The sequence below is a fragment of the Oncorhynchus keta genome, chromosome 30 (assembly GCF_023373465.1).
Source record: "Oncorhynchus keta strain PuntledgeMale-10-30-2019 chromosome 30, Oket_V2, whole genome shotgun sequence".
Taxonomy (NCBI): domain Eukaryota; kingdom Metazoa; phylum Chordata; class Actinopteri; order Salmoniformes; family Salmonidae; genus Oncorhynchus; species Oncorhynchus keta.
The window spans coordinates 59,927,137-59,951,107 of NC_068450.1; the positions used below are offsets into that span (position 1 = coordinate 59,927,137).

The window sequence follows — 23,971 nt, forward strand, 5'->3', positions numbered from 1 at the left end:
GTTGGAAGCACATTTGGTGTCCAGCTGATTAGTTATGCCATGATATTTTCACACATCATCATCTGATCCAGAAGGAAATTTTCCAAATGACAGTCAAGTGACGAACAGCTGTTGTGATAATGCAAAGGTGTTGGCGAGGAATGTCCGGAATATTTAGTATGTATCTTTTGTTTGTTATTAGTCTCACCCTTCAGCTCCACTTAACCCCTGCCATCTATCTCTTAACACCATCCATATTGGATTTCTACTTGCCATATTTTTCAACTGTACTCTTATATTTCACAGAAGTTCTGAACCTTTCTATTCTCGTAGTTTCTACAGATTATAAATTAAAGATAAACATTTTTGCTAGTAGTAATATTAGATTATTGATTGACAATTACTTTTTAAATCACCCAGCAGTGCTATCTGCAGAGTTAGCTCCAGGTAAATATTGAAATTCTTCAGCCATTGCTGGACCTGTAACCAAAAATACATATGGACTGTACCAAAACAAATTATCTAAGTTTAAGTTATTTAGTAATAGTAGTATCACCCAAATGTGGTAGTCTAAACTGCTGCATGCACTTCATGGGAATGGTTGTTCATTCAGGTCTTCATAAAAGATCTGCAGCGAAGCAGGGAGAAAACTAGTTTGGAACAGGGATAGAGATCATTTTTAAATGCAAATCTGATTGGATACAGCTTTTGCTTTCTGAAATATCAGCCTCAATTTAACTTCAGAGTTTATTTTTTTCTTTCTGAGGGCTAATCAGGGACATTTTCTGGGACAGCTCTAGCCAGGGAAAGGCCACCAGAATTGGGGACTGTCCCCAGAAATCGGGGACATCTGTTCCCATAGGCACCAATGCGATAACTGCTGGGTCTTGTCTGCTGAGTTCATTGTTGATTGTATATGAATCAGAAAAAAATGGAAGTGAGTGGGTGTCTCGCTTCCTCTTCCATCTCTGACTACTCCTTCCTTCCCCCTTCTTTCCTCAGATTGGTAGTCCTGCCTTCTCCAATGCTTTATCTACATTAGGAACCAGCTGTCTCTCGTAGTCCCAGACCCTCTTGTCTTCATGCAGCTCCTTCTTGGTCAGTCCTCCTCGTAGGGGAACTCTGACATGGATGATATGACACACGTTAGGAGGAACCTTCACTGTCTGCCCAAAGACACAGAAGGGTTGTTAGACAGCTGTTCTATTCTATCCTTTCCTGGGTCTTACTTTCATCTTGTAGGGGTGGTAGGTTCTAACCTGAGCTGTACTATCTTCTTGAAGGGGTGGACGTTTCTAACCTGGGCCATACTTTCATCTTGTAGGGGTGGTCGGTTCTAATCTGGGCCGTACTATCATCTTGGAGGGGTGGTAGATTCTAACCTGTGCCGTACTATCATCTTGGAGGGGTTGTAGATTCTAACCTGGACCGTACTATCATCTTGTAGGGGTTATAGATTCTAACCTGGGCCATACTATCATGGAGGGGCGGTCGGTTCTAATCTGGGCCGTACTATCATCTTGGAGGGGTGGTAGATTCTAACCTGGGCCGTACTATCATCTTGGAGGGGTGGTAGATGCGATAGTCTGGCTCCTCTCTGTAGATGTGCGCCATGATGTTGATCCCTGGAACATCCCTCCAGGTGGATCGTTCAAACCTTCCACTGGGCTCAAACTGGGACTTAGGGAAGATGTGGTTCTCTATGAGGAACACTTCAGCCTGGGGAGATGGAGGTTGGGGTGAGAGAAGGCGAAAGAGAGAATTCATTCAGATTTTGTTCTTCCTATCTGATCTATTTTTCTCACTGTCCACACTATTGTATTTTGACTCATGTCAGACTTGCATATTCACACTGATGTAGCATATGAAATAGCACGCAAACGCTCATGCTCATGCTCATGAATTTCCTGTCACTGTTCCTTTAAATGTTGGAGTGGTTATCTTGGTAATGGCAGGTCATGTGTAAAAACAAACACTTCAAAGCACAACAATTCTGATCTGAGTTTCCAGACTGAGGATGAGAACCACATATGATTGTGGTATCAGAACTCAGAAGATAAGATTCCATGGCTGCGTTTACACAGTTAGCCCAATTCTGATCTTTTTTGAATAATTGGTCTTTTCTGTTCTAAAAAATATCTGATGTGAGAAGATCGGATATGATTGTTTAAAAAAATATATTAAAAAACAAAAACACCAAAGATCTGTAACTGCTGTTTACACATTGGGGAAAATATCAGATGTGTGTCAGAAATTCCAAATAATTGGCAAAACAAATCTGAATTGGGATGCCTGTGTAAACACAGCCTAACATATGCATACTACACAAGTAATGATCGACACACATACACAGTACTTCCCTGAGTCATCCCCCTACCTTTGGGTTTTGCCTCTGAAGTACATCCATCATCTGGGGCAGGGTTTGATGCTGGTATGGAGCTATAATCTCATCGATGTCGTTCAGCAGTACATAGCGTGACTGATACATGTGTCTGTAGACACAGTCATTTAGAGTGGTCAACTGGCCATAGTAGTGGATGTCCCCTCCATGTTCACTGGGCTGCCACCCACTGGACGGGTTCATGTGTTGGTCGATAGGCCAGGGCACCACCTGCATTCAATCAATCAGTCAGTTAATTGGGGATAACGGGCTCGTGGTAATGACTGGAACGGTATCAAATACATCAAACACATGGCTTACAGGTGTTTGATACCATTCCATTTGCTCCGTTCTGGCCATTATTATGAGCCGTTCTCCCCTCAGCAGCCTCCACTGCTATCTATCTATCCATATATCCATCCATCCAATCAATTAAATCCTACCTCCACAAAGCCCTCTTGTGTGTAACTCTGTAGCAGTCTCTCCAGGTCTGGTCCATTGCTGGTGTTATACACCACAACATGCAATATAGCGATCAATCAATTAACCAATCTATTTAATTGTACGTTATTTTAACTAGGCTACACCATCCGAGATGAGTAGCAATCGGACGTCGTTGTCCTTCATCTTGTCGTGTCCCATGTATTTATCTTTTTATATATTTTTCTTCGCATATTCTTTTTATATTTTTCTAAACCTCAACTTCAAAATTCTGTCCTGCAACCCGCCTCACCCAATGTGGCGTGGTTCTGTTTTTTTCTAAAGTATTTTTATTTACCTCGGAACCGGAATCCCCCAACAGAAGCTAGCCAGCTAACCACTGCTAGCGGTCATCAGCTAACCTTTAGCTCGGAAAGCTCTCGCCAGTTTGTACAACGCGATTCAAACCAAAGCATACCAGCCCTATTTTCTCTCCATATCCCCAAATTTCTACCGCAAGCTCTGGAGCTTTTCACCGGGATCATCGCAGCTAGCTAGCTGCAATCCGAGTGACTACTCCTGGCTAACATCTCTGTCCTGAAGCGAGCACCAATTAGCCTGGAGCTAGCCCATGCTAGGCCCATCTCCCGGCTAGCTAAAGAGGCCCATCAGCCACTCCTGGGCTACAATACCCGGACCCCTTCTACTGCCGGTACGGGGCACGGAACCTCGTTGATCCTTCACGACTGGACTACCGACGTAATCTGCTCGAGGGGGTATTCAACTGGCTCCTACGTCGCGACGTCCCCTGAATGTCCATCTGCTAGACGCGGCCCACAAGCTGTTTAGAGCATATCGGACTGTTAGCTAATAGGCCTGGGCCCCTTTTACTCAACAAAGCCCTGCTTATCCATCACGACTGGACTTCCGACGTAATCTGCCCAAGGTTTTTTTTCCAACAGGCCCCTCCGTCGTGACGTCCCCTGAATGCCAATCTCCTAGCCTGCTAGCCGGCCCGCTAGCTGTCTAGAGCATATTGGACTGTTAGCTGAATAGATCCATCGGCCAATTTCTTGGGCCACTATACCTATTTTGCCAATTGGACTTGGACCTCTCTGCTACTCGGAACCCTACTAATCCATCACGACTGGTCTATTGATATCACCGCACGCAGAGCCTAAAACAGACTTTCCTCCATCGCGACGTCCCTCTAAGGCCCTTCTGCTAGCTTGCTATCCCCGGCCTGCTAGCTGTCTGTGTCTCCAGCAAGCCAAACCACTCACTGGACCCCTATGATCACTTGGCTATGCATGCCCCTCCCTAATATCAGTATGCCTTGTCCACTACTGTCCTGGTTAGTGATTATTGACTTGTTTCACTGTAGAGCCTCTAGCCCTGCTTTATATGTCTTAACCAACCATTTAGTTCCATCTCCCACATATGCGGTGACATCACCTGGTTTAAATGTCTCTAGAGACAATATCTCTCTCATCATTACTCAATGCCTAGGTTACCTCCAATGTACTCACATTCTACCATACCTTTGTCTGTACATTATGCCTTGAATCTATTCTATTCTATCGCACCCAGAACCCTGCTCCTTTTACTCTCTGTTCCGAATGTACTAGACGACCAGTTCTGATAGCCTTTAGCCATACCCTTATTCTACTCCTCCTCTGTTCCTCTGGTGATGTAGAGGTTAATCCAGGCCCTGCAGTGCCTAGCTCCACTCCTACTCCCCAGGTTATTTTATTTGTTGACTTCTGTAACCGTAAAAGCCTTGGTTTCATGCATTTTAACATTAGAAGCTTCCTCCCTAAGTTTGTTTTATTCACTGCTTTACCACACTCTGCCAACCCTGATGTCCTAGCCATGTCTGAATCCTGGCTTAGGAAGACCAGCAAAAACTCAGAAATTTCCATCTCTAACTATAACATTTTCTGACAAGATCGAACTGCCAAAGGGGGCGGTGTTAGCCTGCAAAGTTCTGTCTTACTATCCAGGTCTGTACCCAAACAATTTGAGCTTCTACTTTTAAAAATCCACCTTTCCAGAAATAAGTGTCTCACTGTTGCCGCTTGCTATAGACCCCCCTCAGCCCCCAGCTGTGCCCTGGACACCATATGTGAATTGATTGCCCCCCATCTATCTTCAGAGCTCGTGCTGCTAGGTGACCTAAACTGGGACATGCTTAACACCCCGGCCATCCTACAATCTAAGCTTGATGCCCTCAATCTCACACAAATTATCAATGAACCCGCCAGGTAAAACCCCAAATTCGTAAACACGGGCACCCTCATAGATATCATCCTAACCAACTTGCCCTCCAAATACAAGATCTCAGCGATCACTGCCTCATTGCCTGCATCCATAATGGGTCTGTGGTCAAACGACCACCACTGTCAAATGCTCTCTAAACACTTCAGCGAGCAGGGCTTTCTAATAGACCTGGCCCGGGTATCCTGGAAGGATATTGACCTCATCCCGTCAGTAGAGGATGCCTGGTTATTCTTTAGAAGTGCTTTCCTCACCATCTTAAATAAGTATGCCCCATTCAAAAGATTTAGAACCAGGAACAGATATAGCACCTGGTTTTCTCCAGACCTGACTGCCCCTGTGATATGCAACTTTCAGGAAAGTTAGGAACCAATAAACACAGGCAGTTAGGAAAGCTAAGGCTAGCTTTTTCAAGCAGAAATTTGCATCCTGTAGCTCAAAGTTTTGGCACACTGTAAAGTCCATGGAGAATATGAGCACCTCCTCCCAGCTGCCCACTGCAGCTAGGAAACAAATCCACTATAATTGAGAATTTCAATAAGCATTTTTCTACGGCTAGCTATGCTTTCCACCTGTTACCCCTATCTCGGTCAACAGCCCTGCACCCCCCACAGCAACTCGCCCAAGCCTCCCCCATTTCTCCTTCAACCAAATCCAGATAGCTGATGTTCTGAAAGAGCTGCAAAATCTGGACACCTACAAATCAGCCGGGCTAGACAATCTGGACCTTTCAAAAATTATCTGCCGAAATTGTTGCAACCCCTATTACTAGCCTGTTCAACCTCTCTTTCGTATCGTTGTTCAACCTCTCTTTCGTATCGCTGTTCAACCTCTCTTTCGTAAGTTGCTGCGGGGGAGACACTCTAGACCCAAACTGCTACAGACCTATATCTATCCTACCCTGCCTTTCTAAGGTCTTCGAAAGCCAAGTTAACAAACAGATTACTGACCATTTCGAATCCCACCATACCTTCTCTGCTATGCAATCTGGTTTCAGAGCTGGTCATGGGTGCACCTCAGCCATGCTCAAGGTCCTAAACAATATCATAACCGCCATCGATAAGAGACATTACTATGCAGATGTATTCATCGACCTGGCCAAGGCTTTCGACTCAAAAACAACATTCTTATTGGCAGACTCAACAGCCTTGGTTTCTCAATTGCCTCACCTGGTTCACCAACTACTTCTCTGATAGAGTTCAGTGTGTCAAATCAGAGGGCCTGTTGTCCGGACCTCTGGCAGTCTCTATGGGGGTGCCACAGGGTTCAATTCTCTGGCCGACTCTTCTCTGTATACATCAATGATGTCACTATTGCTGCTGGTGATTCTCTGATCCACCTCTAAGCAGACGACACCATTCTGTATACATCTGGCCCTTCTTTGGACACCTTGTTAAAACTTTTTGGTGACGTGGGCCAGTATTGAGTAGCTTGGCTGAATAAGGTGCCCAGAGTAAACTGCCTGCTTCTCTGTCTCAGATGCTAGTATATGCATATTATTAGTAGTATTGGATAGAAAACACTCAAAGTTTCTAAAACTTGTTTGAATGATGCCTGTGAGTATAACAGAACTCATATGGCAGGCGAAAACCTGAGAAAAAATCCAAACAGGAAGTGGGAAATCTTGCTTGTAGTTTTTTAGCTCAGCCCCTATTGGAGATACAGTGGGATATTGGTTGTGTTGCACTTCCTAAGGCTTCCACTAGATGTCAACCGTCTTTAGAAACTTGAATGAGGCTTCTACTGTGAAGTGGCACTGAATGAGAGGGGAATGAGTCAGGTGTCTGGCAGAAAGCCGCGGGCTGGTCATGCGCATTTCACATGAGAGATAGCTCCGTTCCATTGCTTTTCTACAGACATAGGAATTCTCCGGATGGAACGTTATTGAAGATTTATGATAAAAACATCCTAAAGATTGATTCTGTACTTCGTTTGAAATGTTTCTACGACCTGTAATATAACTTTTTGAACTTTTCATCCGATGTTCGGCTGGACCTGAACGAGTGTTTGGATTTGTGTACTAAACACACCAACAAAAGAAGCTATTTGGACATAAATGATGGACATTATCGAACAAATCAAACATTTATGGTGGAACTGGGAATCCTGGGAGTGCATTCTGATGAAGATCATCAAAGGTAAGTGATTCTTTATAACGCTATTTCTGACTACCCAATATGGAGGATATCTTTTGGGCTGCTTCGTTGTCTGAACGCTGTACTCAGATTATTGCATGGTTTGCTTTTTCCGTAAAGTTTATTATTATTATTTTTTTTAAATCTGACACAGGGGTTGCATTAAGGAGAAGTATATCTCTAATTCCATGTGTAACACTTGTATTTTCATCAACAATTTATGTAAATTGATGTGGCTCTATGCAAAATGTTTGTATGTTTTCAAACTACTGAATGTAAAGCGCCAATGTAAAATTAGATTTTTTGATATAAATATGCACTTTAGCGAACAAAACATATATGTATTGTGTAACATGAAGTCCTACGAGTGTCATCTGAGAAAGATCATCAAAGGTTATTGATGAATTCTATTTGTGCTTTTTGTGACTCCTCTCTTTGGCTGGAAAAATGGCTGTATTTTTCTGTGGCTTGGTGGTGACCTAACATAATCGTTTGTGGTGCTTTCGCTGTAAAGACTATTTGAAATCAGACACTGTGGTGGGATTGACAACAAGATCCTTGACTTCTGCGATGTAATTTACAAAATAGCCTCCAACACTCTACTCAGCAAACTGGATGTAGTCTATCACAGTGCCATCCTTTCTGTCACCAAAACCCCATATACTACCCACCACTGAGGCCTGTACGCTCTCGTTGGCTAGCCCTCGCTTCATACTCGTCGCCAAACCCACTGGCTCCAGGTTATCTACACGTCTCTGCTAGGTAAAGCCCCACCTTATCTCAGCTCACTGGTCACCATAGCAGCACCCACCCTTAGCACGCACTCCAGCAGGTATATCTCACTGGTCACCCCCAAAGCCAATTCTTCCTTTGGCCGCCTTCCCTTCCAGTTCTCTGCTGCCAATGACTGGAACAAACTGCAAAAAATTACTGAAACTGGAGACTCATATCTCCCTCACTAGCTTTAAGCACCAGCTGTCAGAGCAGCTCACAGATCACTGCACCTGTACATAGCCCATCTGTAAATAGCCCTTCCAACTACCTCATCTCCATACTGTATTTATTTATTTATCTTGCTCCTTTGTACCCCAGTATTTCTATTTGCGCATTCATCTTCTGCACATCTACCATTGCAGTGCTTAATTGCTATATTGTAATTACCTCACCACCATGGCCTATTTATTGCCTTACCTCCCTTATCCTACCTCATTTGCACACACTGTATATAGACTTTATCTACTGTATTATTGACTGTATGCTTGTTTATTCCATGTGTCGAACTGCTTTGCTTTATCTTGGCCAGGTCTCAGTTGTAAATGAGAACTTGTTCTCAACTAGCCTACCTGGTTAAATAAAGGTTAAATAAATAAAGTTAAGAAGAAATTCTTACTTACAGTGACGGCCTAGGAACAGTGGGTTAACTGCCTTGTTCAGGTGCAGAATGACAGTTTTATCCTTGGCAGCTCAGGGATTTGATCTAGCAACCTTTCTGTTTGTGACCCAACGCAATAACCACTAGGCTACCTGCCGATCAATCAATACTCACTTGTACATCTCCAGAGTCTGGGTGACCTGAAGCACATTGTTATAATCACCAAATAAATTGGACCAACAGACAGTGAAGTTGGACTGAAACTCCTCTTCCTCCTTTTTCACAAGGTTCTGGATGCGGAGGAAGGTTTGGTTCTGAGCGAGCTCGGCGTCAGCTTGTATGGCGAGGGTCACGTGTGACGGGTCGCAGTCGGGATGATTCGGACAAAGGACGTCGGTCGTCACGAAGCGGAAACCTTTATCCCAATATAGAACAGGGACACATATAATTACTGTACAGTGTAAACTAAATCACCAACTCAACAAACCAATCAGCAAATCACCAAGCCCCTTATTTCTTTGATTCGGGTGTTGATTCAGGTGTGTCAGTGCAGGGCTAAAACCAAATAGCAAATAGCAGATACCAAAGTGATCAGAGTGCATCTGGACTTCAGCCTTCATTCCATTAGCCCAGTGAGTCCCACAGTAGAACACACAGTACAGAGGCTGGACAGAGTCTCGTCTGAAGATACTGATGATGCGTACGGAGCTTCCCTCCAAACGATGTTCCTTGTAGGCCCCCACCATGAAGTGTTTGGTGTCGTTGACAGGCGTGATGGACTGGTCAGAGATGTGGTGCGGATAGAGGTGCTGGTGGTTGCCTGGCTGTGACCTGAGGAATCATGGACAGATGTTGTATTTCTACAGCAGAAATGTGTGTCCCAGACAATGTTCTCCCTTTGGCACTTTTATTTCTTGATCGTACGGCAGAGGCTTCACGGTACCTGGGCAATGTGAAGATGACATAGACCATGACTGCCAGAGCAGAAGCTATCAGTAGAGGGAACGTACGCCTCTTCACCATCATGAGCCAGATCTAGAAAGGTAGTTTATAGAAGGTGAAGGTTGAGGTGACCTTTGAAGAGAAGTGAAAGTTAATAATGTAGTTGCACTTGTTCCCTGGCTGCGTTTACACAGGCAGCCCAATTGTAATATTTTTATTTTTTTCAGATCAGCTCTGCACATAATTGGGCAAAAGATCAGAATTGGATTGCCTGTTTAAACGCAGCCTCTGATCCTTAGAGTGAGATGAAGACATGCATGACATGCATAATACTGTATCTAATGACACTCAATGGGCCTCAAGTTCAAGTTTCATCTTGCAGCATTATTTGTCCCAGGGAGGGCAATAGTGGCTTTGCAGCAGGGGAGCACGTATGACATGAAAAACATATCAAATCCACATGGACCAGAATGGAAACGACAGCAAGGGACATAATTGAAATAAGTAATAGACTTTGTTGTATTATCTCTGTCTAGATGTGTGTATGTATTTGTATGTATTTGTCAACCACTGCCTTGAGGGGAAGTGACAGATGTGTGCCGTGGTTGATCGCAGTTGTAGTTGTTGTTGTGTGTGCTTGTATAGAGTTCTTAGTGGACAGACCAGAGCAGGAGTTTCAGGACCTAAATGAGAAAGCTCTGAAACACATCCTCAGGAAGATACCTGACGAGATCAATGACCAGGTACTCTTACCAAAGATGGTTGATAACTGAATTCATGTTAGTTGACAACTGAACCAAATGTCAATCAAAACTAGACTTTGAACTGATGTCTGTGCCCAGTGGAATGTGTGATGAGTGAGTATGTTTATGGAAACTTCGGGTACAAGACAATCCAGCCTACAAATAAATACGTTGGTTGAAAAGTGTCGTTGAAATTTCCTGTATTACCAAATCATGAGAGAGCAAACCACACACACGTCAGAGTTATCAAGTCCATCTTTAATTATATGAGCTTCACCCTAGCCCTGTAACTCTCAGATCAATTCAGTACCACTTAGAACCAAAAACATTACCTCATCCAATGGAATATATGATATACACCCCCTCCTGGACAAGATCAGAAAAGACTGTGAGCCTCCTTGGTCATATACTAAATCAAGATAAGGGCAACCTCGGAGGGGACATGTAAATAGTTAGATACATTCCCATAAGAAGACAGGCCTGACCTCTCCCCTCTCTGGGGCCCATTGTGACTAAGCCCTGGCAGAGAAGGGATAACTGCAAACTTTAAACAGTATTATCCAAAAGAAGACATTCTAATGACAAATATCTCACATAAGCATTATTATATAAATACAACATCTTTTTTTTATCAATGTTACCTAACTAATTCTGATTCTGCTACTACAAAAGAAGCAATGGCAAAAATGATTAAAGCACCGATTATGGATGTGCTCACGTCAAGCGGACCTACGACAAAATACATAGTAAAACTTCAAACGTTGAAATCCAGAGCCTGTTTTGCTAACATACAATGTGTTTGCTGAAATTCCACTCATTGTACTATGTGTCATGCTAAGCATGAACAAGGAGTGGAATGAAAACTCAAACAAACTGGTAGGCTCCCTACCCAGGCTAGTTATACATATGTCAATCTGTACTTGAATTTTTGTACATGCACTTTTTTGTTAGGCCTACTTGGGTGAATTTTGGCCCATTCCTCCTGACAGAGGTGGTGTAACTGAGTCAGGTTTGTAGGCCTCCTTGCTCACACATGCTTTTCCAGTTCTGCCCACAAAGTTTCTATGGGACTGAGGTCAGGGCTTTGTGATGGCCATTCCAATACCTTGACCCCGTTGTCCTTAAGCCATTTTGCCACAGCTTTGGAAGTATGCTTGGGGTCATTTACCATTTGGAAGACACATTTAAGACCAAGCTTTAACTTCCTGACTGATGTCTTGAGATGTTGCGTCAATATATCCACATCATTTTCCTTCCTCATGATGCCATCTATTTTTTGAAGTGCAGCAGTCCCTCCTGCAGCAAAGCACCCCCACAGCATGATGCTGCCTTCCCTGTGCTTCACGGTTGGGATGGTGTTCTTCGGACTTGCAGCCTCCCCCTTTCTCCTCCAAACATAACAATGGTCATTATGGCCAAACAGTTCTATTTTTGTTTCATCAGACCAGATGACATTTCTCCAAAAAGTACGATCTTTGTTCTCATGTGCAGTTGCAAACCGTAGTCTGGCATTTTTATGGAGGGTTTGGATCAGTGGCTTCTTCCTTGCTGAGCAGCCATTCATGTTATGTCGAGAAAGGACTCGTTTTACTGTGGATAAAGATCCTTTGGTGCCTGTTTCCTCCAGCATCTTCACAAGGTCCTTTGCTGTTGTTCTGGGATTGATTTGCACTTTTCGCACCAAAGTACGTTCATCTCCAGGAGACAACGTGTCCCCTTCCTGAGTAATATGACGGCTATGTGTTCCCATGGTGTTTATACTTGCGTACTATTGTTTGTACAAATGAACGTGGTACCTTCAGACATTTGGAAATTGTACCCAAGGATGAACCAGACTTGTGGAGGTCTACAATTTTTTTTATGAGGTCTTGGCTGATTTCTTTTCCTTTTCCTATGATGTCAAGCAAAGCGACACTGAGTTTGAAGGTTGGCCTTTAAATACATCCACAGGTACACCTCCAATTGACTCAAATTATGTCAATTAGCCTATCAGAAGCTTCTAAAGCCTGGACATCATTTTCAAAGCTGCCTGGGAATTTTCCAAGCTGTTTAAAGGCACAGTCAATTTAGTGTATGTAAACTTCTGACCCACTGGAATAGTGATACAGTGAATTATAAGTGAAATAATGTCTGTAAACAATTGTTGGAAAAATGACTTGTGTTGTGCACAAAGAAGATGTCCTAACCGACTTGCCAAAACTATAGTTTGTGAACAAGAAATGTATGGAGTGGTTGAAAAACAAGTGTTAATGACTCCAACCTAAGTGTTTGTAAACTTCCAACTTCAACTGTACACTGGTCTTCAGTTTTAAACCATTTCTCAACCATGTAGCCACACTGTCTGGTCTCTATTTAAATTGAGAATACTTCTAAAGTTGTGGCAAAATGGCGTAAGGACAACAAAGTCAACGTATTGGAGTGGCCATCACAAAGCACTGACCTCAATCCTATAGAAAATGTGTAGGCATACCTGAAAAAGCGTGTGCTTGCAAGGAGGCCTACAAACCTGACTCAGTTACACCATCTCTGCCAGGAGGAATGGGCCAAAATTCACCCAACTTATTGTGGGAGGTTTGGGGAAGGCTACCTGAAACGTTTGACCCAAGTTAAACAATTAAATGGCAATGCTACCAAATACTAATTGAGTATATGTAAACTTCTGACCCACTGGGAATGTGATGAAAGAAATAAAAGCTGAAATAAATAATTCTCTCTAGTATTATTCTGACATTTCACATTCTTAAAATAAAGTGGTGATCCTAACTGACCAAAGACAGGGAATTTCTACTAGGATTAAATGTCAGGACAGTCAATGCTACTCATTGTAAAGGGGCTTTATTATTATTACTTTAAGTACAGATAAAATCAAATACATTTAAAAAATACTATTTATACTTTCATTACATTTGTAATACACTTAAAGATAAAATCATTCAAATCAATCAAAGATAGACTCAGCGATATGAAGCAGAGGCACAAAGTAAACAGCATAGCGGGTCAATGTCTGCAACACCTAAGAGCGTTCAAGTGTGGGGCTAAACTTCTCTGCAGGTTTGGTTCAGCATGAAGCAAATCTATTCACATGCGCAGTAGTCCTGCCTTCTCCAATGCTTTATCTACATTAGGAACCAGCTGTCTCTCGTAGTCCCAGACCCTCTTGTCTTCATGCAGCTCCTTCTTGGTCAGTCCTCCTTGTAGGGGAACTCTGACATGGATGATATGACACACGCTAGGAGGAACCTTCACTGTCTGCCCAAAGTTACGCAGCACAGAGTGGACCGACGTCTGCTCCACTGCCCTGGGGTCAGAGACACAGAAGGGTTGTTAGACAGAGTGGGTCGACGTCTGCTCCACTGCCCTGGGGTCAGAGACACAGAAGGGTTGTTAGACAGAGTGGGTCGACGTCTGCTCCACTGTCCTGGGGTCAGAGACACAGAAGGGTTGTTAGACAGAGTGGACCGACGTCTGCTCCACTGTCCTGGGGTCAGAGACACAGAAGGGTTTTTAGACAGAGTGGGTCGACGTCTGCTCCACTGCCCTGGGGTCAGAGACACAGAAGGGTTGTTAGACAGAGTGGACCGACGTCTGCTCCACTGCCCTGGGGTCAGAGACACAGAAGGGTTGTTAGACAGAGTGGACAGACGTCTGCTCCATTGCCCTGGGGTCAGAGGACCAGAAGGGTAATAGTTAGACAGAGGTTGTATTATTTTCTAACCAGGCTCGTACATTCATCTTGTAGGGTTGGTAGATTCTAACCAGAGCCCTATACTACAAACTCTGAGCTCAACTCGAGATAACCACTCACACAAATGTGGCTCACCTTTTATCCAGGTACATTTCTATGGCAAAGTATCCTTAGGAACCAAACTGCTCCGAGGCAGGCTAACTCAGGGCTAACTCTACTTATCCTGAATGAAATGTCTGAGCCGTGAGTTCAGGACCAATGAGATCAGGTTCCCATCATCCCTTTGTTTTGAAGAGGACCACTGATTAAATATTGTATTAACCAAATACTTTTTTGTCTAAAAAAAATAGTAATATTAAAATACCTATCACATTACACATTTGGTAATGACAGGATGCATTTGAAACTTCACTCACAGTATGACTTTTGTATGACTTTACAAAATTATTTTATTTATTGGAGAGGGAAAAAAGGTGCTTGTAGATTGATAAACACACCCAAGACGGCATGAACGATACGTAATAAAAGAAAGACGGCACTTCTAATAACCCTTTTCACTCCATAATCTGCAGAATTTGCAAGATAGCTTCACTCCATAATCTGCAGAATTTGCAAGATAGCTTTTCTTTCATGTTGATTTTGGAAAGAATTTAAATGTGGCACTGACTCACCCATGGATTTATGTTTCAGCATTGTCTCAATAAAAAGTTCAGAGTTCGATTAGCCACGTGCGACATGCATGCACAGTTCTAAGTCTGCTAGAGTGAGAAGCAGGAGGACAAGCAATATCCACTGTCGTAATAGGGATGAAGCCTGTGCTTGAATGTGAACCTAACTGAAGCTGACTAGCTTTAGAAAACCCTGAGTACATCTAGCTAGCTTCTTACTCTGGGCCATACTACCATCTAGGAGGGGTGGTAGACTATAACCTGGTCCATACTATCATCTGGGAGGGGTGGCAGGTTCTAACCTGGGCCGTACTATCATCTGGGAAGGGTGGACGGTTCTAATCTGGGCCGTACTATCATCTGGGAGGGGTGGCAGATTCTAACCTTGGCCGTACTATCATCTGGGAGGGGTGGCAGATTCTAACCTGGGCCGTACTATCATCTGGGAGGGGTGGCAGATTCTAACCTGGGCCGTACTATCATCTGTGAGGGGTGGCAGATTCAAACCTGGGCCGTACTATCATCTTGGAGGGGTGGTAGATTCTAACCTGGGCCGTACTATCATCTTGGAGGGGTGGTAGATTCTAACCTGGGCCGTACTATCATCTGGGAGGGGTGGTAGATTATAACATGGGCCGTACTATCATCTGGGAGGGGTGGCAGATTCTAACCTGGGCCGTACTATCATCTTGTAGGGGTTTTAGATTCTAACCTGGGCCATACTATCATCTTGGAGGGGTGGTAGATTCTAACCTGGGCCGTACTATCATCTTGGAGGGGTGGTAGATTCTAACCTGGGCCGTACTATCATCTTGGAGGGGTGGTAGATTCTAACCTGGGCCGTACTATCATCTTGGAGGGGTGGTAGATTCTAACCTGGGCCGTACTATCATCTTGGAGGGGTGGTAGATTCTAACCTGGGCCGTACTATCATCTTGGAGGGGTGGTAGATGCGATAGTCTGGCTCCTCTCTGTAGATGTGGTCCATGATGTTGATCCCTGGAACATCCCTCCAGGTGGGTCGTTCAAACCTTCCACTGGGCTCAAACTGGGACTTAGGGAAGATGTGGTTCTCTATGAGGAACACTTCAGCCTGGGGAGATGGAGGTTGGGGTGAGAGAAGGCGAAAGAGAGAATTCATTCAGATTTATTTTCTTCATATCTGATCTATTTTTCTCACTGTCCACACTATTGTATTTTGTCTCATGTCAGACTTGCACATTCACACTGATGTAGCATATGAAATAGCACGCAAACACTTTGCTCATGAATTTCCTGTCACTGTTCCTTTAAATGTTGGAGTGGTTATCTTGGTAATGGCAGGTCATGTGCAAAAACAAACACTTCAAAGCACAACAATTCTGATCTGAGTGTCCAGACTGAGGATGAGAACCACATGATTGTGGTATCAAAACTCAAAAGATAAGATTCCATGAGTTTACACAGTTTTCCCAAATCTCTACACAGTTAGCCCAAACCCAAATCTTTAACTAATTAGTCTTTTGACCAATTAAATCGATTCAAAAAAATATCTAATGTGAGAAGATCTGATGTAATTGGTCAACAAAATGATTATCAACTAAAATCACCAAAGATCAGAAAATGCTGTTAACAAATTGGGGAAATTATCACATTTGTATCAGATGTGCCAAATAATTGAGGAAAAAAATCTGCATTGGATTGCCTGTGTAAACACAGCCTAACATATTCACAACACACACGTAATGATCTACCTTAACACACATACACAGTACTTCCCTGAGTCCTCCGTAACTGCTGTTTACACATTGGGGAAAATATCAGATGTGTGTCAGAAATTCCAAATAATTGGCAAAACAAATCTGAATTGGGATGCCTGTGTAAACACAGCCTAACATATGCATACTACACAAGTAATGATCTACACACATACACAGTACTTCCCTGAGTCATCCCCCTACCTTTGGGTTTTGCCTCTGAAGTACATCCATCATCTGGGGCAGGGTTTGATGCTGGTATGGAGCTATAATCTCATCGATGTCGTTCAGCAGTACATAGCGTGACTGATACATATTTCTGTAGACACAGTCATTTAGAGTGGTCAACTGGCCATAGTAGTGGATGTCCCCTCCATGTTCACTGGGCTGCCACCCACTGGACGGGTTCATGTATTGGTTGATAGGCCAGGGCACCACCTGCAGTCAATTAATCAGTCAGTTAATGAATCCCATCTTTCTGTCCATCCATCCAATCAATTAATTCCAAGATGGCATAGCAGTTCAGACGTCTTTTGTCCTCGTATTGTCGTGTCCTGTATATATATATATTTACAACTTTCTTTGCATACATTTTATATATATATTTTTGTTTTCCTTAAACTCATCTTCAAAACCCTCTCCTGCAACCTGCCTCACCAATTTATATATTTTTTAAAAGAAAGTATTATTTACCTCAAATCTGTAATCCTCCATAGAAGCTAACCAGAAGCTAGCCAGAAGCTAGCCCAGAAGCTAGCCAGAAGCTAATCAGAAGCTAGTTAGCTTCTTTACTGGCTAATCGTTAGTATTCAGCTAACCACGGTTTGTGGTCATCAGCTATCCTTTAGCTCAAATCTATCGCCAGTTTTGTACGGCGCGGCTCGTACCGGAACATACCGGACCTATTTTTTTCTCCATGTCCCCGGATTTCAACCGCTAACTCTGGACATTTATACCTGGATCTCGCAGCTATCCGTGTGACTATCGGCTTACGTCGATTCCGGAGCAAACATCAATTATTCCGGAGCTAGCCAGCTGAAGAGTTCCATCAGTCACTCCTGGGCTACAATCACCTATCCGGACCAGTTTTACTGCCAACGCGGAGCCCCACCGGGCCTTCACAACTGGACTACCGACGTTATCTACCCGAGGGAGTTATCCGGCTGGCTCCTCCGTCGCAACGTTACCTGAACGCCCATCTGCGGTCCGCTAATCGTTAGCTGTCTTATCGGCTGCTATCTGAATAGACTTATCGGACAATTTTTTATTTTTTTATCTTTATTTTTCTTGGGCCTCTATAACTATATCTATTGTTTTTTTTTTGCGAATTAGATTGATCCCCCCTACCACACGGAACCCCACTAATCCTACCGATGGAAACGCAAGAGGTGGCTAAGAACAGACCTCCATCCTATGCTAACTTGCTACCGATGGCCCGGCTAGCTGTCTGAATCGCCGTGACCCTAACCAACTTCACTACTCACTGGACCCTTTTGATCACTCGACTAAGCATGCCTCTCCTTAATGTCAATATGCCTTGTCCATTGCTGTTCTGGTTAGTGTTTATTGGCTTATTTCACTGTAGAGCCTCTAGTCCTGCTCACTATACCTTATCCAACTTATTAGTTCCACCACCCACACATGCGATGACATCTCCTGGTTTCAATGATGTTTCTAGGGACAATATCTCTCTCATCATCACTCAATACCTAGGTTTACCTCCACTGTATTCACATCCTACCATACCTTTGTATGTACATTATACCTTGTAGCTATTTTATCGCCCCCAGAAACCTCCTTTTACTCTCTGTTCCAGATGTTCTAGACGACCAATTCTTATTGCTTTTAGCCGTACCCTTATCCTACTCCTCCTCTGTTCCTCTGGCGATGTAGAGGTGAATCCAGGCCCTGCAGTGCCTAGCTCCACTCCTATTCCCCAGGCACTCTCTTTTGATGACTTCTGTAACCGTAATAGCCTTGGTTTCATGCATGTTAACATTAGAAGCCTCCTCCCTAAGTTTGTTTTATTCACTCCTTATCACACTCTGCCAATCCTGGCTTAGGAAGACCATCAAAAATTCTGACATTTTCATCCCAAACTACAACATTTTCAGACAAGATAGAACTGCCAAAGGGGGCGGTGTTGCAATCTACTGCAAAGATAGCCTGCAGAGTTCTGTCCTACTATCCAGGTCTGTACCCAAACAATTTGAACTTCTACTTTTAAAAATCCACCTCTCTAAAAACAAGTCTCTCACCGTTGCCGCCTGCTATAGACCACCCTCTGCCCCCAGCTGTGCTCTGGACACCATATGTGAACTGATTGCTCCCCATCTATCTTCAGAGCTCGTGCTGCTAGGCGACCTAAACTGGAACATGCTTAACACCCCAGCCATCCTACAATCTAAGCTTGATGCCCTCAATCTCACACAAATTATCAATGAACCTACCAGGTACCTCCCCAAAGCCTTAAACACGGGTACCTTCATAGATATCATCCTAACCAACTTCCCCTCTAAATACACCTCTGCTGTCTTCAACCAAGATCTCAGCGATCACTGCCTCATTGCCTGCATCCGTAATGGGTCAGCGGTCAAACGACCTCCACTCATCACTGTCAAACGCTCCCTGAAACACTTCAGCGAGCAGGCCTTTCTAAACGACCTGGCCGGGGTATCCTGGAAGGATATTGATCTCATCCCGTCAGTAGAGGATGCCTGGTTATTTTTATTTTTATTTTTTAAATGCCTTCCTAACCATCTTAAATAAGTATGCCCCATTCAAGAAATTTAGAACCAGGAACAGATATAGCCCTTGGTTCTCCCCAGACCTGACTGCCCTTAACCAACACAAAAACATCCTATGGCGTTCTGCATTAGCATCGAACAGCCCCCGTGATATGCAGCTGTTCAGGGAAGCTAGAAACCATTATACACAGGCAGTTAGAAAAGGCAAGGCTAGCTTTTTCAAGCAGAAATTTGCTTCCTGCAACACGAACTCAAAAAAGTTCTGTGACACTGTAAAGTCCATGGACAATAGGAACACCTCCTCCCAGCTGCCCACTGCACTGAAAATAGGAAACACTGTCACCACTGATAATCCACTATAATTGAGAATTTCGATAAGCATTTTTCTACGGCTGGCCATGCTTTCCACCTGGCTACTCCTACCCCGGTCAACAGCACTGCACCCCCCACAGAAACTCGCTCAAGCCTTCCCCATTTCTCCTTCTCCCAAATCCAGTCAGCTGATGTTCTGAAAGAGCTGCAAAATCTGGACCCTTACAAATCAGCCGGGCTAGACAATCTGGACCCTTTCTTTCTAAAATTATCTGCCAAAATTGTTGCCACCCCTATTACTAGCCTGTTCAACCTCTCTTCGTGTCGTCTGAGATTCCCAAAGATTGGAAAGCAGTTGCAGTCATCCCCCTCTTCAATGGGGGGGGGACAATCTTGACCCAAACTGCTACAAACCTATATCTATCCTACCATGCCTTTCTAAGGTCTTCGAAAGCCAAGTCAACAAACAGATTACCGACCATTTCGAATCTCACCATACCTTCTCTGCTATGCAATCTGGTTTCAGAGCGGGTCATGGGTGCACCTCAGCCACGCTCAAGGTCCTAAACGATATCTTAACCGCCATCGATAAGAAACATTACCGTGCAGCCATATTCATTGATCTGGCCAAGGCTTTCGACTCTGTCAATCACCACATCCTCATCGGCAGACTCGACAGCCTTGGTTTCTCAAATGATTGCCTCGCCTGGTTCACCAACTACCTCTCTGATAGAGTTCAGTGTGTCAAATTGGAGGGTCTGCTGTCCGGACCTCTGGCATTCTCTATGGGGGTGCCACAGGGTTCAATTCTTGGACCGACTCTCTTCTCTGTATACATCAATGATGTCGCTCTTGCTGCTGGTGAGTCTCTGATCCACCTCTACGCAGACGACACCATTCTGTATACTTCTGGCCCTTCTTTGGACACTGTGTTAACAACCCTCCAGGCAAGCTTCAATTCCATACAACTCTCCTTCCGTGGCCTCCAATTGCTCTTAAATACAAGTAAAACTAAATGCATGCTCTTCAACCGATCGCTGCCTGCACCTGCCCGCCTGTCCAACATCACTACTCTTGACAGTTCTGACTTAGAATATGTGGACAACTACAAATACCTAGATGTCTGGTTAGACTGTAAACTCTCCTTCCAGACCCACATCAAACATCTCCAATCCAAAGTTAAATCTAGAATTGGATTCCTATTCCGCAACAAAGCATTCTTCACTCATGCTGCCAAAAACACCCTTGTCCTAGACTTCGGCGATGTCATTTACAAAATAGCCTCCAATACCCTACTCAACAAATTGGATGCAGTCTATCACAGTGCAATCCGTTTTGTCACCAAAGCCCCATATACTACCCACCATTGCGACCTGTACGCTCTCATTTGCTGGCCCTCGCTTCATACTCGTCGCCAAACCCACTGGCTCCATGCCATCTAAAAGACCCTGCTAGGTAAAGCCCCCCGTATCTCAGCTCGCTGGTCACCATAGCATCTGTAGCACGCGCTCCAGCAGGTATATCTCTCTGGTCACCCCCAAAACCAATTCTTTCTTTGGCCGCCTCTCCTTCCAGTTCTCTGCTGCCAATGACTGGAACGAACTACAAAAATCTCTGAAACTGGAAACACTTATCTCCCTCACTAGCTTTAAGCACCAACTGTCAGAGCAACTCACAGATTACTGCACCTGTACATAGCCCACCTATAATTTAGCCCAAACAACTACCTCTTTCCCTACTGTATTTATTTATTTTATTTATTTATTTTGCTCCTTTGCACCCCATTTTTTTTATTTCTACTTTGCACATTCTTCCACTGCAAATCTACCATTCCAGTGTTTTACTTGCTATATCGTATTTATTTTGCCACCATGGCCTTTTTTTGCCTTTACCTCCCTTATCTCACCTCATTTGCTCGCATCATATATAGACTTGTTTCTACTGTATTATTGACTGTATGTTTGTTTTACTCCATGTGTAACTCTGTGTTGTTGTATGTGTCGAACTGCTTTGCTTTATCTTGGCCAGGTCGCAATTGTAAATGAGAACTTGTTCTCAACTTGCCTACCTGGTTAAATAAAGGTGAAATAAATGATTCCTACTTCAACAAAGCCCTCCTGTGTGTAACTCTGTAGCAGTCTCTCCAGGTCTGGTCCACAGCTGGTGTTATACACCACAACATGCTGCACTCCCAACAACCTGCAACATAGCAATCAATCAATCAAACAACCAATCAATCAATCAATTAACCAATCAATCAACCAATCCATCAATTCACCAATCAAGGAATCCATCAGTCAATCAACCAATCACTTAATCAATACTCACTTGTACATCTCCAGAGTCTGGGTGACCTGAAGCACATTGTTATAATCGGCAAATAAATTGGACCAACAGACAGTGAAGTTGGACTGAAACTCCTCTTCCTCCTTTTTCACAAGGTTCTGGATGCGGAGGAAGGTTTGGTTCTGAGCGAGCTCGGCGTCAGCTTGTATGGCGAGGGTCACGTGTGACGGGTTGCAGTCGGGATGATTCGGACAAAGGACGTCGGTCGTCACGAAGCGGAAACCTTTATCCCAATATAGAACAGGGACACATATAATTACTGTACAGTGTAAACTAAATCAACAACTCAACAAACCAATCAGCAAATCACCAAGCCCCTTATTTCTTTGATTCGGGTGTTGATTCAGGTGTGTCAGTGCAGGGCTAAAACCAAATAGCAAATAGCAGGTACCAAAGTGATCAGAGTGCATCTGGACTTCAGCCTTCATTCCATTAGCCCAGTGAGTCCCACAGTAGAACACACAGTACAGAGGCTGGACAGAGTCTCGTCTGAAGATACTGATGATGCGTACGGAGCTTCCCTCCAAACGATGTTCCTTGTAGGCCCCCACCATGAAGTGTTTGGTGTCGTTGACAGGCGTGATGGACTGGTCAGAGATGTGGTGCGGATAGAGGTGCTGGTGGTTGCCTGGCTGTGACCTGAGGAATCATGGACAGATGTTGTATTTCTACAGCAGAAATGTGTGTCCCAGACAATGTTCTCCCTTTGGCACTTTTATTTCTTGATCGTCCGGCAGAGGCTTCACGGTACCTGGGCAATGTGAAGATGACATAGACCATGACTGCCAGAGCAGAAGCTATCAGTAGAGGGAAAGTACGCCTCTTCACCATCATGAGCCAGATCTAGAAAGGTAGTTTATAGAAGGTGAAGGTTGAGGTGACCTTTGAAGAGAAGTGAAAGTTAACAATGTAGTCACACTTGTTCCCTGGCTGCGTTTACACAGGCAGCCCAATTCTGATAAATCTTTCTCACAAATGGGTCTTTTGACCAATCAGATCAGCTCTTTTGCACGTAATTGGCCAAAAGATCAGAATTGGGCTGCCTGTTTAAACGCAGCCTCTGATCTTTAGAGTGAGATGAAGACATGCATGACAAGCAAAATATTGTGTCTAATGACACTCAATGGGCCTCAAGTTCAACTTTCAGCATTATTTGTCCCAGAGAGGGCAATAGTGGCTTTGCAGCAAGGGAGCATGACTTTGTTTTATTATCTCTGTCTAGATTTGTACTGTGTGTATGTATTTGTTAAACTGTCAAATAAAATAAACTGACACGAGGGGAAGTGACAGGTGTGTGCCGTGGTTGATCGCAGTTGTGTGTGTGTGTGTGTGTGTGTGTGTGTGTGTGTGTGTGTGTGTGTGTGTGTGTGTGTGTGTGTGTGTGTGTGTGTGTGTGTGTGTGTGTGTGTGTGTGTGTGAGAGTGAGAGTGTGTGTGTGCGTGTGTGTTTGTGTGTGTTAACTGGGTGGCTCTCACATAGGCACCAATGCATTAGCAGCTAGGTCAGGTCTGCTTAGTTGACTGTATATGAACCAGTAAAAAATGAGGGAGTGGGATGTCTCTCATCCTCTTCCGTCTCTCTGCTTACCACACACACACACACACACACACACACACACGAACACAGATAGAGCCATAGAGTTGCTGGGGCACCTGCCCTTTTGCCATCCTATGAACAAAGTGCCCTTTTGATTGGTAGCAGGTTTTTTTTACTAATTATTTTGTATATAATTGTTGTTCTCTTTTCTCTCTTGTAATTGAAATGCTACTAATTGTACATAATTTCTCAGACACTGCCACTCATCCTGCATGCACTAGCTCTACCTGCCGGTTACTTTATCCAATTTGTATTCTATTATACGACAGGGTAAAATGTATGATACTATACACCCTCTAATTCATATGATATTGCTGCTTTTCCATTCATAATATAACCTAACAAAAGCTAATATATCATACTAAATGTACCAAATCCTACGAATTGCCCTGAGACCAGGTTGCAACAGTGGTAGCAAAGATGACAATATACTTTTAATTCACGCCCTTTCATCTATGGTTCTAGCTTGCTTATCCTACAATCCCACTTGGCAAAAACTGGTTGAATCAACCTTGTTTCCACGTCATTTCAACCCCAAAAATCGATAGTCATCAACGTAAAGGCATTTCATATTATTTTCACCCAACTTTTAAACTAAATCCTATGACATGGTGACATTTGTTGTTGATTTCA

At 43.8% G+C, this 23,971-nt stretch overlaps 1 protein-coding gene across 2 annotated transcripts in view; it reads right to left on the minus strand.

Annotated features, from left to right (window-relative positions):
• Window positions 1–13,066: 13,066 nt before the first annotated feature.
• LOC118373144 (uncharacterized) overlaps window positions 13,067–23,971 on the minus strand; it is a 49,934-nt gene continuing 39,029 nt past the window's right edge. Inside the window, exons 1-7 of one of the 2 annotated variants that reach the window (XM_052488776.1) lie at window positions 22,494–23,004; window positions 22,134–22,381; window positions 21,725–21,965; window positions 21,499–21,595; window positions 16,542–16,775; window positions 15,519–15,694; window positions 13,067–13,546 (exon numbers count right to left, since the gene is read on the minus strand). In XM_052488776.1, coding sequence (XP_052344736.1) covers window positions 13,327–13,546; window positions 15,519–15,694; window positions 16,542–16,775; window positions 21,499–21,595; window positions 21,725–21,965; window positions 22,134–22,381; window positions 22,494–22,576 — 1,299 coding nt within the window. In that variant the 5' untranslated portion in view covers window positions 22,577–23,004 and the 3' untranslated portion in view covers window positions 13,067–13,326. Of the gene's footprint in view, window positions 13,547–15,518; window positions 15,695–16,541; window positions 16,776–21,498; window positions 21,596–21,724; window positions 21,966–22,133; window positions 22,382–22,493; window positions 23,005–23,971 lie in introns of those variants that run through there. The other variant, XM_052488777.1, reaches the window with a different exon arrangement.